We start from the raw sequence: 12,960 nt of genomic DNA on the forward strand, positions 1-12,960 counted from the left end.
AAACTGTGAGTGTTTAGTTAGAGGACTGCTGCAGCTCACTAATCCAGAAGGCTTTTATTTACTGTGATGCACAAACTAATATTTATGCACTTGCTTAATATATTGATGACATGAAATTTGCTAAATGCCGGGTGAAGTGTTTCTTAGTACTGCCTTGCTAAGCTGTGATTTGTGTTGTTCTTTAGAAATGTTAGCAAAGTTAGCTATTTGAGCAAAGCCCCATGAACCCTGCAGGGTCAAAACAGCAGAACACTGACACTGTTCACATAACCAGTTTTTCATGTTACTACAAACCAGATTCCACAAAAGTTGGGACTACATTTGAAATGCTAATAAAAACAGAAAGCAGTGATGAGTAAATTCTGTTTGACCTGATTAAAAAAGTACAAAAACACAATATTTGATGTTTATCTTTTGAACTTTATTGAGTTTTTTTGGTAAATGCATGATCTTTCCAAATATAAACCCAATTCCAAAAAAGTTGGGACAGTAGACAGTAGGTAAAATGCAAGAAAAAACAGAAAGCAGTGATTTGTATATCTTCTTTGACCTGTTATTCTTATGACCATCTCCTTGATTCTACACTCATTTTCCATTTTATCAGCTCCACTTACTATATAGGTGCACTTTGTAGTTCTACAATTACAGACTGTAGTCCACCTGTTTCTCTGCATACTTTGTTACTCCCTTTTACCCTGTTGTTCAGTGGTCAGGACCTCCATGGACCCTCACAGAGCAGGTACTATGAAACTGCAACACTGTATTGTATTGCTGAAAACATATACATACATACATTCTAAGTGTGTGGCCTGGACTGGACCTGCATATTGTAAAACAGATAGCAACACTAGCCATTAGTCCCACATCACTGCAAATTGTAATAGTCCAGTCATTAAAAACAACCATGGAAGAAAGTTGAAGTAAGTTTAGCTAAATCCGTCCACATAACTAGCAATACATACATAGTAGTACTATTATATAATATCATAGTAATTTGAATTGTTCAAGATTGTTATACATATTGAATAACTGTTTATAAGCATATTATGGAAAGACATAAACATATACCCCTGCCTTATAGTTTTATATTGGTTACTGAATACATGGTATTTAAAAGCCTTATGATTAATACTAGAATAATAAGCATAAGAATCAAGGTGTTAAATGATGTCAACAAATGAAAGAAAAGTTGCTGTTTTGATTAAGCCATATTAACAAGGGGCCACTGCAGCTACACAAATGTAGTTTCTGTGGAATGCATGGAATTTGTGGAGCTCCTTGTATATGTCAGCTGACTGTTAAGTGTTCTGCACCGGCTGAAGCAAATTGGAAACCATTCTTTCAAAGTCTTAATGACTAATGTCCTGAACCTCTGCCCCAAAAAGGCGTAGATGATGGGGTTGAGGCAGCAGTGACTGAAGGCAATGGTTTCAGTCCATTGCATGGCCAGGCCCAGGTCACGCAGCCATTCGCAGGTTTCCATGTATCCTGAGTAATGAAGAAAGTACATGAATATGACCACGTTGTAGGGTGTCCAGAAGAGAAAGAAAACTATGATCAGGACCAGCATGAGCTTGATGGCTTTGTGCCTCTTCTTAGACTTCATAGCAGCCAAGGTGGGGATGATCTGAGAGTAGCAAAACCCCATGACTGTGAGGGGGAGGACCAAGCCAAGGATGTTCAGCTCCATGTAGATGACCAACCTCCATGTGTTGTTAGGATATTCTGGCATGCACAATCCATTTGACTCATTCCTCCCTTGAGAGAATATGATGGTTGGGAGAGAAGCGCCCAGGCTGAGTGCCCACATAAACAAGACCAATGCTATGCCCACGCTCACTGACTGGCGCTTAAAAAAAAGGGAGGTATGGGCATGGACAGTTACAAGATAACGATCCACCGTCATGAGCAGCATAAAGAAGATGCTGCCGTAGAAGCCTAGCATGTAAAATGCGGTCACAGCTTTGCACATGGAATTCCCAAAGATCCATATGTTGGTGGCAGCGTAGTGGGCCCAGAACGGCAGAGATATGAGAAACAGCAGGTCAGACAGTGCCAAATTGAAGAGGCACACATCCATCATGTTCGATTTCCGGTAGTATTTGGCAAGGACACACAACACCAGGCCATTGCCAATTAAACCCACGATGAAGACCATGCTGTAGAGGGTTGGGAGGAAGACTTGGCTGAAGTCCCTTACATAGTTATTGTTGCAGGGTGTGAAATCGTCCCCAGTATAACTGTAGTAACTGTCCGCTGTTTAGAAAACAAACAAACAAAATCTCATTATCACACATGTATATATAGTTATATTTTTTGGTTAAGTTTTCTTTTCACAAGATTTAACCACCCAAGAAACATTTGGATGAACGTTGAGCATTTATCAGTGTTTTTCAGGATGAAATAAATGGTTCTGTGCATCTGTGTTAAAAACTGAATTGAAAGTATTGGAAGTTCTTCAGGTAACACATAACATGTCAACAACTTATAACAACTTATTTTTATATGTTAAAATATTGAATTGTATTTACCTATGATTATTCCAAATTTACATCATTGTCTATCAACATTCTCTGCATCGTGCTCTTTCAATGATACTTAGGCCTATTTATGGGACCATCTCTCTCAAGATAAATCCAAAGCCTTATTACCCTGAACTGGATACATGGTAAAAACTATCCAGCTTATGTAGCCACTTTACCTGAAAAAGACAATTATAATTCCTTCCACTTCAGAAGATCTTTCTTTCAGAAGTCCCCCTCCCCCATATTTAATTGAAAATAGTACAGCAGACAAAGTAGTAGCCCAAATATATGCCCATCTTGAATTTGATGCCAGAAACACATTTCAAAAAAGTTGGGACAGGGCAACAAAAGACTGGTAAAGCTGTGTAACGCTAAAAAAAACAACTTGTGGAACATCTCACAATTAATTAGATTATTTGGCAGCAGGTCAATAACGGGATTAGGTTTAAAAAGAGCATCCCGGAGAGTCTTTCAGAAGTAAAAATGGGAGGATTTCACCACTCTGTGAAAGACTGCACGGGCAAATAATGCAACAATTCAAGAATATCATTTCTCAATGTAAAATAGCAAAGAATTTTGGGATTTCATCATCTATGGTACATCATATCATTAAAAGATTCAGAGAATCTGGAAAAATCTCTGGATGCATGGGACAAGGCCGAAAACCAATATTGTCTGGCCGTGATCATCAGGCCCTCAGGCAGCACTGCATTAAAAACAAACACAATTCTGTAGTGGAAATCATTGCATGGGCTCAGGAACCTTTCTGAAAATCAATTGTCGGAGGTATATGCTTCCTAAAAGCTTTAGGGACGAGCATAGTGTTTTGTTTAATGTATGTGCATAATTTTTGAAATGTATATGGTTAAATGTTATGTCAATCCAATTGCTTTATCTTAATGCATTGGCTTTGATACTATGCAAAGTTTTTCACTGAGGTCACATGTGATGTGCAGATGGTTTTTTTTTCCTTAAGGAAACGAGGGAGCCGCACGGTTTTCTGACGCGTCGTTGTGTCCTAGTGCTGTGGACTGAATTTAGATATGAGAACATGTAGAACTAAGACACACATCTGTTGAGCTGTATTTTTTTGCTTTGCACCTGAAATGGAGTAAGAAAGTCAAGAACTGTATCGAAGATTTGTGTGATTCGTGTGGATAGGCTACCAGTGTTGGACACGCGTCAGTTACGCGGCTCAGCCTTTACTTTCGATTTGAAACCCCACTACATCAATGTCTGTGCACATAGTTTGTTATTGCAACTACGAGTTAAAATGCAAAAAGAAACCATATATAAACAGAATCCAGAAACCCTGCCGCCTTCTCTGGGCCCAAGCTCATTTAAGATGGACTGAGGCAAAATGGAAAAGTATCCTTTGGTCTAACAAATCAAAATTTGAAATTGTTTTTGGAAATCATGGTCATCATGTCCTCCAAGCTAAAGAGGAGAAGGACCATTCGGCACCTATGGGAGTGCATTAGTGTGCATGGCATGAGTGATCTACTTAGGAGCAATGTATGCTGTCATCCAGATGATCTTTTTCAGGAAAGGTCTTGCTTCTTTCAGCAAAATAATGCCAAACCACATTCTGCATGTATTAGAATAGCATGGTTCCATAGTAAAATAAAAGAGTCCAGGTGCTAAACTGGGCTGCCTGCAGACCAGTCCTGTCACCCAATGAAATCTTACATCATGCAAGAACACAAAAACATCTCCTTAGTTCCCAAATGCTTAAAGTGGTGTTAAAAGAAGAGGTGATGCAGATGCAACACATTGGTAAACATGACCCTGTCTCAACTTTTTGAAACATGTTGCTGGCATCAAATTCAAAATGGGCAAATATTTTTTCAAAAAACAAAAAAAAAATAATTTTAAATATTTGATATGCTGTCATTGTACTATTTTAATAAAATATGGGGTTTAAATGATTTGCACATCATTGCATTCTGTTTTTTTTTTACATGTTGCACAGCAAAACTTTTTTGGAAATAGATCTACTAATATATCACTGGTGTAAATTTTGTAAATAAGTGGACTGAAGCAGGTGATGACTGTGGAAATAATGTTGAGAACTTCATTTAAATCAGTAAATTTCATGAAACATATTATCATCATCATCATCATTAACCGCTTAGTCCAGATGTGCTCTCGGTAGCAGTTGGGAGAGCAGAGAATCCCAGATAACCCTGTCCCCCGCAACTTCCTCCAGCTCATTCCCAGGGACCCCAAGCTGCTCCCAGGCCAACTTGGAGATATAATCCCTCCAGCGGGTACTAGGATGACCCCGGGGTCTTGTCCCAGTAGGCCATGCCTGGTACACCCCCACCGGGAGGCGTCCAGGGGGCATCTGGATCAGATGCCCAAACCACCTTAACTGGCTCCTCTCAATGCGGAGGGGTAGCGGCTCTACTCCAAGCTCCTCCCAGATGACCAAGCTCCTCACCCTATCAAGTAGAGTGTAGCCCACCACCCTGTGAAGAAAGCTCATTTCCGCCGCTTGTATTCGCGATCTCATTCTTTTGGTCATTACCCACAGCTCATGACCATAAGTGAGGGTTGGGATGTAGACGACCGTTAAACAGAGAGCTTCAACTTATGGCTCAGCTCCCGCTTTATCACTACAGTCTGGTACAGTGACCGCATTACTGCTGCCGCCTGTCCCAGCCTGCGGCCAACCTCATGTTCCCTCTTCCCATCACTCATGAACAAAACCCCGAGATACTTTCCCCTTACCTGGAGTGGGCATGCCATCCTTTTCCGGGCTAGGACCTTGGACTCAGACTTGGAGGTGCTGATCCGCATTCCAACTGCTTCACGCTCGGCTGCAAACTGCTCCAGTGAGCGCTGGAGGCATCCATGCGATCCAGCCAAAAGAACAACATCATCTGCGAATAGCAGAGATGCCACCCTCCGGCCTCCACACATAATGCCCTCCTGACCTTGGCTATGCCTTGACACCCTGTCCATGAATATCATGAACAGGATTGGAGACAGGGCACAACCCTGGTGGAGTAGAACGCTAACACTGAAGGAGCCCGACTTAATGCCGAGTATATGAACCCAGCTCTCACTCCGGGAGTACAGAGATTGAATGGCCCGGAGTAGTAGCCCCGGCAGGACCTCCCACAAGATATCTTGGGGAACACAGTCGTAAGCCTTCTTCAAGTCCACAAAACACATGTAGCCTGGGTTGGCAAACTCCCATGCCCCCTCAACAATCTGAGGTTCAACTATCGGTCGAAATCTCCTTTCCAGCACCTTGGCATAGGTGCTGGAAAGGAGACTGAGCAGTGTGATACCACAGTAGTTGGCACACACTCTCCGGTCCCCTTTCTTAAAAATAGCGACCACTACACTAGTCTGCCAGTCCAAGGGTAATGTTCCTGAGGCCCATGCAATATTGTAGAGGCATGTCAGCCTCACAATACCCAGAGCCTTAAGCATCTCCGGATGAATCTCATCCACCTCCGGTGCCTTGCTACTGAAGAGCTTGCCAACTACCTCAGTGACCTCCACCAGGGAAATGGAGCTTGACACACCAGAAGCCTCTGGCCCTGACTCCCGTGAGGGAGGCATGTCTCCTGGATTAAGGAGTTTCTCAAAGTGTTCCTTCCACAGACCGGCAATATCCTCATTTGAAGTCAGAGTTTCTCCACCCCTGCCAAATACAGCTTGGGCAAAGCCACCCTGACTGCTCCTGAGTTGCTGGACAGTTGTCCAAAACCTCCTCGAGGCACACCGAAAGTCTTTTTCCATGGCCTCACCAAACTCCTCCCATGCCCTGGATTTTGCTTCTGCCACTGTTGCCGCTGCCACCTTTTTTGCCTGTCGGGACCTATCTGCTGAGTCAGGAGTCCTCTGGGCCATCCAGTCCCAAAAGGCCTCTTTCTTCAGCTTGATGGCCTCCCTCACCACCGGTGTCCACCAGGGGGTTACCGCCCTGACAGGCACCCACAAGCTGTTGGCCACAGCTACGCCTGGCAGCTTCCACAATGTAGGTTTTGAACAGGGTCCATTCAGACTCCATGTCCCCCACCTCCTCCGGGATATGAGAAAAGCTCTCCCGGAGGTGGGAGTTAAAATCATTCCAAACAGAGGCCTCCGACAGTCGTTCCCAGTACACCCTCACTATTCGCTTGGGCCTACCGGGTCTGACCATGAGTCTTCCCTGCCATCTGATCCAACTCACCACCAGATGGTGATCAGTTGACAGCTCAGCACCTCTCTTCCCTCGAGTGTCCAGAACATATGGTCCCAAGTCAGATGAAATGACAACAAAGTCGATCATTGACCTTTGACCCAAGGAGCTCTGGTACCATGTACACTTATAAACATCCTTGTGTTCAATCTTGGTGTTCATCATGGGCAATTCATGCCTAGCACAGAAGTCCAATAACAATTTACCATTTGGGTTTAGATCGGGCAGACTGTTCTTCCCAATCACGCCTCTCCAGGTCTCCCAGTCATTGCCAACATGAGCATTGAAGTCTCCCAGTAAGACTATGGAGTCTGTAGGCGGGGCCCTTTCCAGAACCCCGCCCACTCGCTTCAAGAAGGCCGAATACTCCGACCTGCTGTTTGGTGCATAAGCACACACAACAGTCAGAGTTTTCCTCTCTGCGATTTTAATTCGCAGTGATGTTATGACTATGTGCACATCTGTGCACATCAACATTAAAGGAAATCTAGCAACATGCATAAGTGATGGTGTAGGGCATCCTGAATGGGATTATGAATATATGGATCACTGTCTGGTGACATGGAGTAAAATGAAAATTGAATGGGATAAACATGTCACCCCTAAAAGGACAACAAAGTTGAACAAATAGGCTAAGTCAAGTATTAATGTATTAACTTCAAAGAACTCCCCTGGTCTTTTCAGCTCCTCCTCTAGCATACAAGGCTGCTAATGACAGAATTTGTGTTACTGAAAACATCTTGACTTCAGGGTCGAGTAAAACCAACACTAATTCTGCTGCTAGTTTTCATCCTGACTCTGATTCTAATTCTGATGTAGAGGATATGACGGCCCATAATTCACAGTAGCAGAATATTGCTGCACTTTTTTCCATTACTGGCCACAGCACCTAATCTTACTTTAATAAAACAGACTGTTTCCAGTCTTCTATCCCTACGCCAACCACACACATTTGCTGATTCACGGTTGAAAATGACTTGTTACTCCCAGCTCTCAGGTCCAGATTACAGAATGTCAAAATAATCAGCAGAAGGAGCAAGGGGCATGTCATTATCATGGAAAAGAGGGGCATTGGATCAGAGAATGTAGAAAGAAGTGCTCTGATGAAAGTCAATCTCAAAAAACATTTTAGACTCAGACGGAGGGCCCTAAAACACACACCGGACAACCTGTTGTCTGGAAACCGATGAAGGCATACAGAATGCACCCCAAGTTGTTGAAGATGCACCTAGTTTGACAATGCTTTCTAAGACATTAACTCTTGTTTCTGGTGATATACCTCTTATGGAACTGTTTGTAGATGGCAAAAGGTTTAATTTTCTTGTAGACACTGGAGCAATATTTTCTTCAATTAGTGGAAATTAATATAATGGGCCAGTGTCAGGCACCACGCAGGTACCAATTTCATGTTCAAAAACACCTCAGCTGTCAGTAACCTGTCCAAATGATTGGGGGATCTCCTTTTAACACAAGTTTGTCATAATTCCAGATTCCTGATTAAACCTGCTGGGTCGTGATGTTATGGCCAAATTGCGTTTATCCCTTTCTTTTGATGGCGAGTAAATGGTGGTGTCCAATAAGCGTAATTGTACTCTTTCTGTTGATGAGGGAGCCGTAAGCACATCATTGAAAATCCCAATATATCTGCAAGACATTCCTAAATCATTATGAGCAGAATATAGAAGGACCAAGTGGGTCTATTAAATTGTGAACCGTACAAAGCCCATTTGTCAACAACAGCCAGTGTGCTGCAAGAAATACCCTTTGTCTAGAGAAAATGAGGAAGGAATTTAGGGGGTGATACAGTCACTGATGAAACAAGGCTTCATCGTTGAAACAACATCTCCATACAACCTGCCAATAAATCCTGTTTGCAAGGTGGATGGTAGAGGTTGGAGATTTACAGCGGGTAAATTAAGTTGTTATCCCACATGTGCCAATTGTGCCATTTTTAATAGATTTCTAGTAATACACACACATTTAATTGTTGTAGACTTGTGTTCAGCCTTTTTCTGCATCTCAGTCCATGAGGACATTCAGCTTATTTTTGCTTTCAGTTTCAAAGAAGGACAATGCATGTGGCAGCATGCCCTGGATGTGTTGATTCTCCTGCTGTTTTTGCCGCTGCTGTGCACAATTTCCTGGATACTCTCATTTTGCCTGATAGCTGTACTTTGTTGCAGTATGTTGATGACCTGCTACTGACAGCGAAGGATGAGGCCACGTGCAAGACAGGCTCTGTGTGTCTGCTTCAGCATTTAGCTGTGCGTGGTTTCAAAGTTGCTCTTGACAAGCTGCAGTACTGTCAAACCTTTCCTATCTTGGTTTCACTATGTCAAATGGAAGCTATAGAGTTTTAGGCCTCCATCCACAAATAAAGGCATGATGTCTTTTCTGGGACTGATCAATTACTGTTGTGCATGGATTCCTGACTGCTCTTATTATGACAAGATTTGGGAATGTGTTGCAAGTCCGACACTCCTGACATGATCGAATGGGCCACAGAAAAGGCAGAGGCTTTCTCAGTACTGAAACGGTCCCTGTGCTCTGTTCTAGCCATTGGCCTGCCAGTCTTTTCGTATGTACACGCATGAACATTACGAGGTCGCTGCAGGTGTGCTGGCTCAGCAGCATGGGGGCCACATGAGACCTGTTGCATATTTATCCAAAACATTAGATGTAAAGGCATAAGTGCTGCCTGCTTTTTTGCGGGCTGTAGCTGCGGCTGCCCTGGTGGTACTGGATGCAGAAAAAATGATCCTTTCACACCCACTGACATTGTACACTTCACATCAGTTGCTTACTATCCTTAACAGGCACAGGGGTTATGAGAACATTTTGACATGCACTAGCAATTTGTCTATTGAAAACTCGTCACCACAATCTCCAGCATTTCATTTGCATCAAATGTTGTCTCTCTTTGATTCTGAATTTCTGCCTGACGCTCACCTCTGTTGTGCTGACATCATAAAAGAGTCTGTCTGTCGGGGGATTTGTTGTTGTCGCCATTAGAGCACTGTAAAAAGGGTTTTGTAGATGGCTCATGCTCCAAGCGCTGTGATGGTGTATTTTTATGTGTATGTCAACTTCCTAATTTGGTAACTAAGGCACACTCGCTTCCTTATTAGTCAGCACAGGTGGCAGAACTTGTGGCCCTCGTTAGGGCATGTACTCTATTTAAAGATCGTACCATCAGCATCCTGACCGACGACAGCAGGTATAGCTGGGGCGTGGCTCACGATTCTGGGGACATCTGGTCCCAGCGCAGGTTTCTCACAGCTGACGGGAAACCAGTCTCTCACTCCACACTGACTTCTGATTTATTACATGCTTGCACTTTATCCGGGAGACTGGCTACCATCAAAGTTAAGGCCCACGAGTCCCCTAGTTCGGGAGAGGAAGCAGCTGGTAATTTTATAGCAGATGCTGTTGCCAAATGCTGCCAAAAATGGCCCACCGTGTTCATACATTAGTCAACAAAATTGTTCTTTTTCAGTTTTCTCTCATCCATTGTCTACTGATCCTAGCCTTATTGACATCGCCATCATATGAGAAAATGCCTCACAGGTAGATAAGGACTATTGTAGTAAGTGTTCTGATGGTATTTTGACATGTCCTGAGGGTCACATAGCACTGCCAAAATCTTGTTTGCCTTTCCTGCATTTCATGGTATTTCACATGTTGCATGAAGAGGGGTGATTGATAATATTAACAGAAGATACTGCATTCCAGATGTGACAAAAACAACAACGTTGATTTTAGATGCATGTCTGATATGTGCACAGAACCATTGTCTCCTTTTGAGGTGTTCATGCGATGACCGTTCCCAACACCGTGTGTGTGAGGTAAACCTGCTCCGACGATCAGTGGTGACATGGACACAATTGTGTTTGATTACACAGCTGCCCTGATTGACAAGTTAGCCAGCATACAAGCTAATGTTGATGTTTCTCTCCCTTTACCCACAGACCAACCAACACACCCGTTTAAACCTGGGTTCAGACAACGGGACAAAGGACACCATTTGTTACACAACAGATACACAACTTAAACCCAGCCAACAATGCAACACCCTTCCCCTCACTGAGAACCTAACTATGAAATAAATAATTACAACGTTACCATTTGGGATGGCATTTTATAAGTCTTGGTTTTGTTCTTCAACAAACAGTGCTTTTTATTCCCTCTCCTGAGGATCCACAGCACTACACGGTTACAACTATTACCTGCCTCAACATCCTCGATCCAGCTTATCAGCTCATTTTAAAGCTCTTACATGAAATAGTTACACGCTGCCTGATACTGCCTTTTACTATAAAGCTTTACTTTAAAGCCATGCATGGTGAAAATGGCTATATTTGAGTTGTAGACATTGCAACCCTTGGTTTCTATCACAGCCACTGTAAAGAAATAAGAGTTGGTAAGTTTCTTTACACTGAACTAAATAATCAAAACTGAAAGACATCCACTTATACTTACTCAGTGTTGTGTTGGATGTATGATTCCCAGTCATGTTTATAAGTCCGAGCGCTAACAGTCAAATCAGGGAGGCAGAGCTCTGTGCAGCTTTACAGCATGTGAAGAGACTGAGCTGTAATTTCCTGAGGCGGGCCTTTACCGCACTGACAGCTCAGTGTGTCTACAAAGCCCACTGTGCTAACATAAACATATCCGCCTCAACACAACACACAGTTCATGTCCTGACCAGACAGTTGATGCGGCTGATTTATGTCATTATGTATGAGATTCTTCTGGGACACTTTTTTCCATATTGCACCAACATAACCCTCATTTTCAAATTTTTCCTTGTATGTGCAGAAGTATAGGCACTCCTGGTCATGCTTTTTTTTGATTGTCTAAGTGAAAATAAACATTTTAAAATGGTAGGCCACTGACTATTGTTTGTGAAAAAATAGTGTAAAAAATTATGTGTCTACAGCAAAGAATTCTGTCTTTCTAAGGTAAATGAAATGAATTATAAATTAACTTTACTTAAGTAAAAAAATAATAAAGCCAGTTCTTAATAACTTAATGTTTCCTTACAGACTCAATGAGGTACATCTGCTTTGAACTTGAAACGGGGAGAAAAAGTTATGAGAGGCCAAAATCCTAACTAACCTCTCACACTCACTATCAAGAACGCCTTGGAGTTTGATGGTGAGTGTGAGAGGTTTGATAGGATTTTGGCCTAAACGGCCTCTCATATAAAAAGCCTCTTTAATGACATTGCAACATTTTACAGAAGAAAGCATCTAAAGATGTAAATGAGAAAACAACATATATAATGTATATAGACAAAATAATAATCCTGCCAGGAATATTCAGCAGGACAATCTATTCAAAAGAAAAGTCTATTCAAAGTTCCACTTCTGTCCTTCCACATTTTAAATACACAAACCGAACAACTACACCTGTGTTTGACGTCTTTAAGCGAAAGATACAAAATAGTCCCCAAAGAAGACTTATTTTTTCAGATTTACCACTATTGTACCATCATCAGCATTACTTATGAAAACTCAGAAGACACATGTAGGTTCACTGATGCTTCTGGGTGGTAAATAAAATATATATGTGTTGGAGACATTGCAACGCCTAGTTCCTATCACCGCAACTGTAAAGAAATATGAGTAGGTATTTTTCTTTACAATGCACCATTGGACCTTAAACCACTCTGAATGACTGTGTTTACATGTCAGCCCCTGAATTATGCAGGGATTTTGAGAAATTGGAAGTTCTTTTCAAGATGTAAATCAGAAAACAACTTCATATTAAGATGAAATAATAATCCTAATCATTTTCCAGAGTGAAATCAGTGAAAAATTTGATTCAGAGCCACTATAGTCTTATAATCCATATAAGACTTTTTTCTCTTTGTTAGAGTTGAGAGTAATCGTTTTGGCTACAAGCTATTATTTGAACTGCTGTTGTAAATGTCACCAAGTCTCACTCAGATCTGCTGTTCTTCCCTTGTTCTCTGAGTCCGCTCTGGTGAAATAAAAATACAAACAAAACTTTTTCCCCATTTATAATTCATATCACTTCATCACTTTACTGATATGAATTAGTGATAAACATTCTGCACATTAGAATACTCTATATTCTTCTAACTGATGGGAGTTCCACCCATTTTCAACATTTCTGCATAAGTTAATGGTTAAGAGAATGGTTTGGTGTGAAATGATCCATTAGAGAAACCTGTGGAGTCTGAATTGTTCACGGTGGTGGTGATAGGAACCG

At 42.0% G+C, this 12,960-nt stretch overlaps 1 protein-coding gene across 1 annotated transcript; it reads right to left on the reverse strand.

The window, feature by feature from the left end:
* Window positions 1-515: 515 nt before the first annotated feature.
* Window positions 516-11,303, reverse strand: LOC118800946 (C-C chemokine receptor type 4-like). The gene is made up of 2 exons (XM_036561130.1): window positions 11,203-11,303; window positions 516-2,256 (listed from the first exon to the last, which is right to left on the reverse strand). The coding sequence occupies exons 1-2, from the start codon at window positions 11,234-11,236 to the stop codon at window positions 1,232-1,234; spliced, it is 1,059 nt and encodes a 352-aa protein (XP_036417023.1). The 5' UTR covers window positions 11,237-11,303; the 3' UTR covers window positions 516-1,231.
* Between the last annotated feature and the right edge of the window lie 1,657 nt (window positions 11,304-12,960).

This window comes from Colossoma macropomum, unplaced genomic scaffold (genome assembly GCF_904425465.1).
Source record: "Colossoma macropomum unplaced genomic scaffold, Colossoma_macropomum, whole genome shotgun sequence".
Lineage (NCBI taxonomy): Eukaryota > Metazoa > Chordata > Actinopteri > Characiformes > Serrasalmidae > Colossoma > Colossoma macropomum.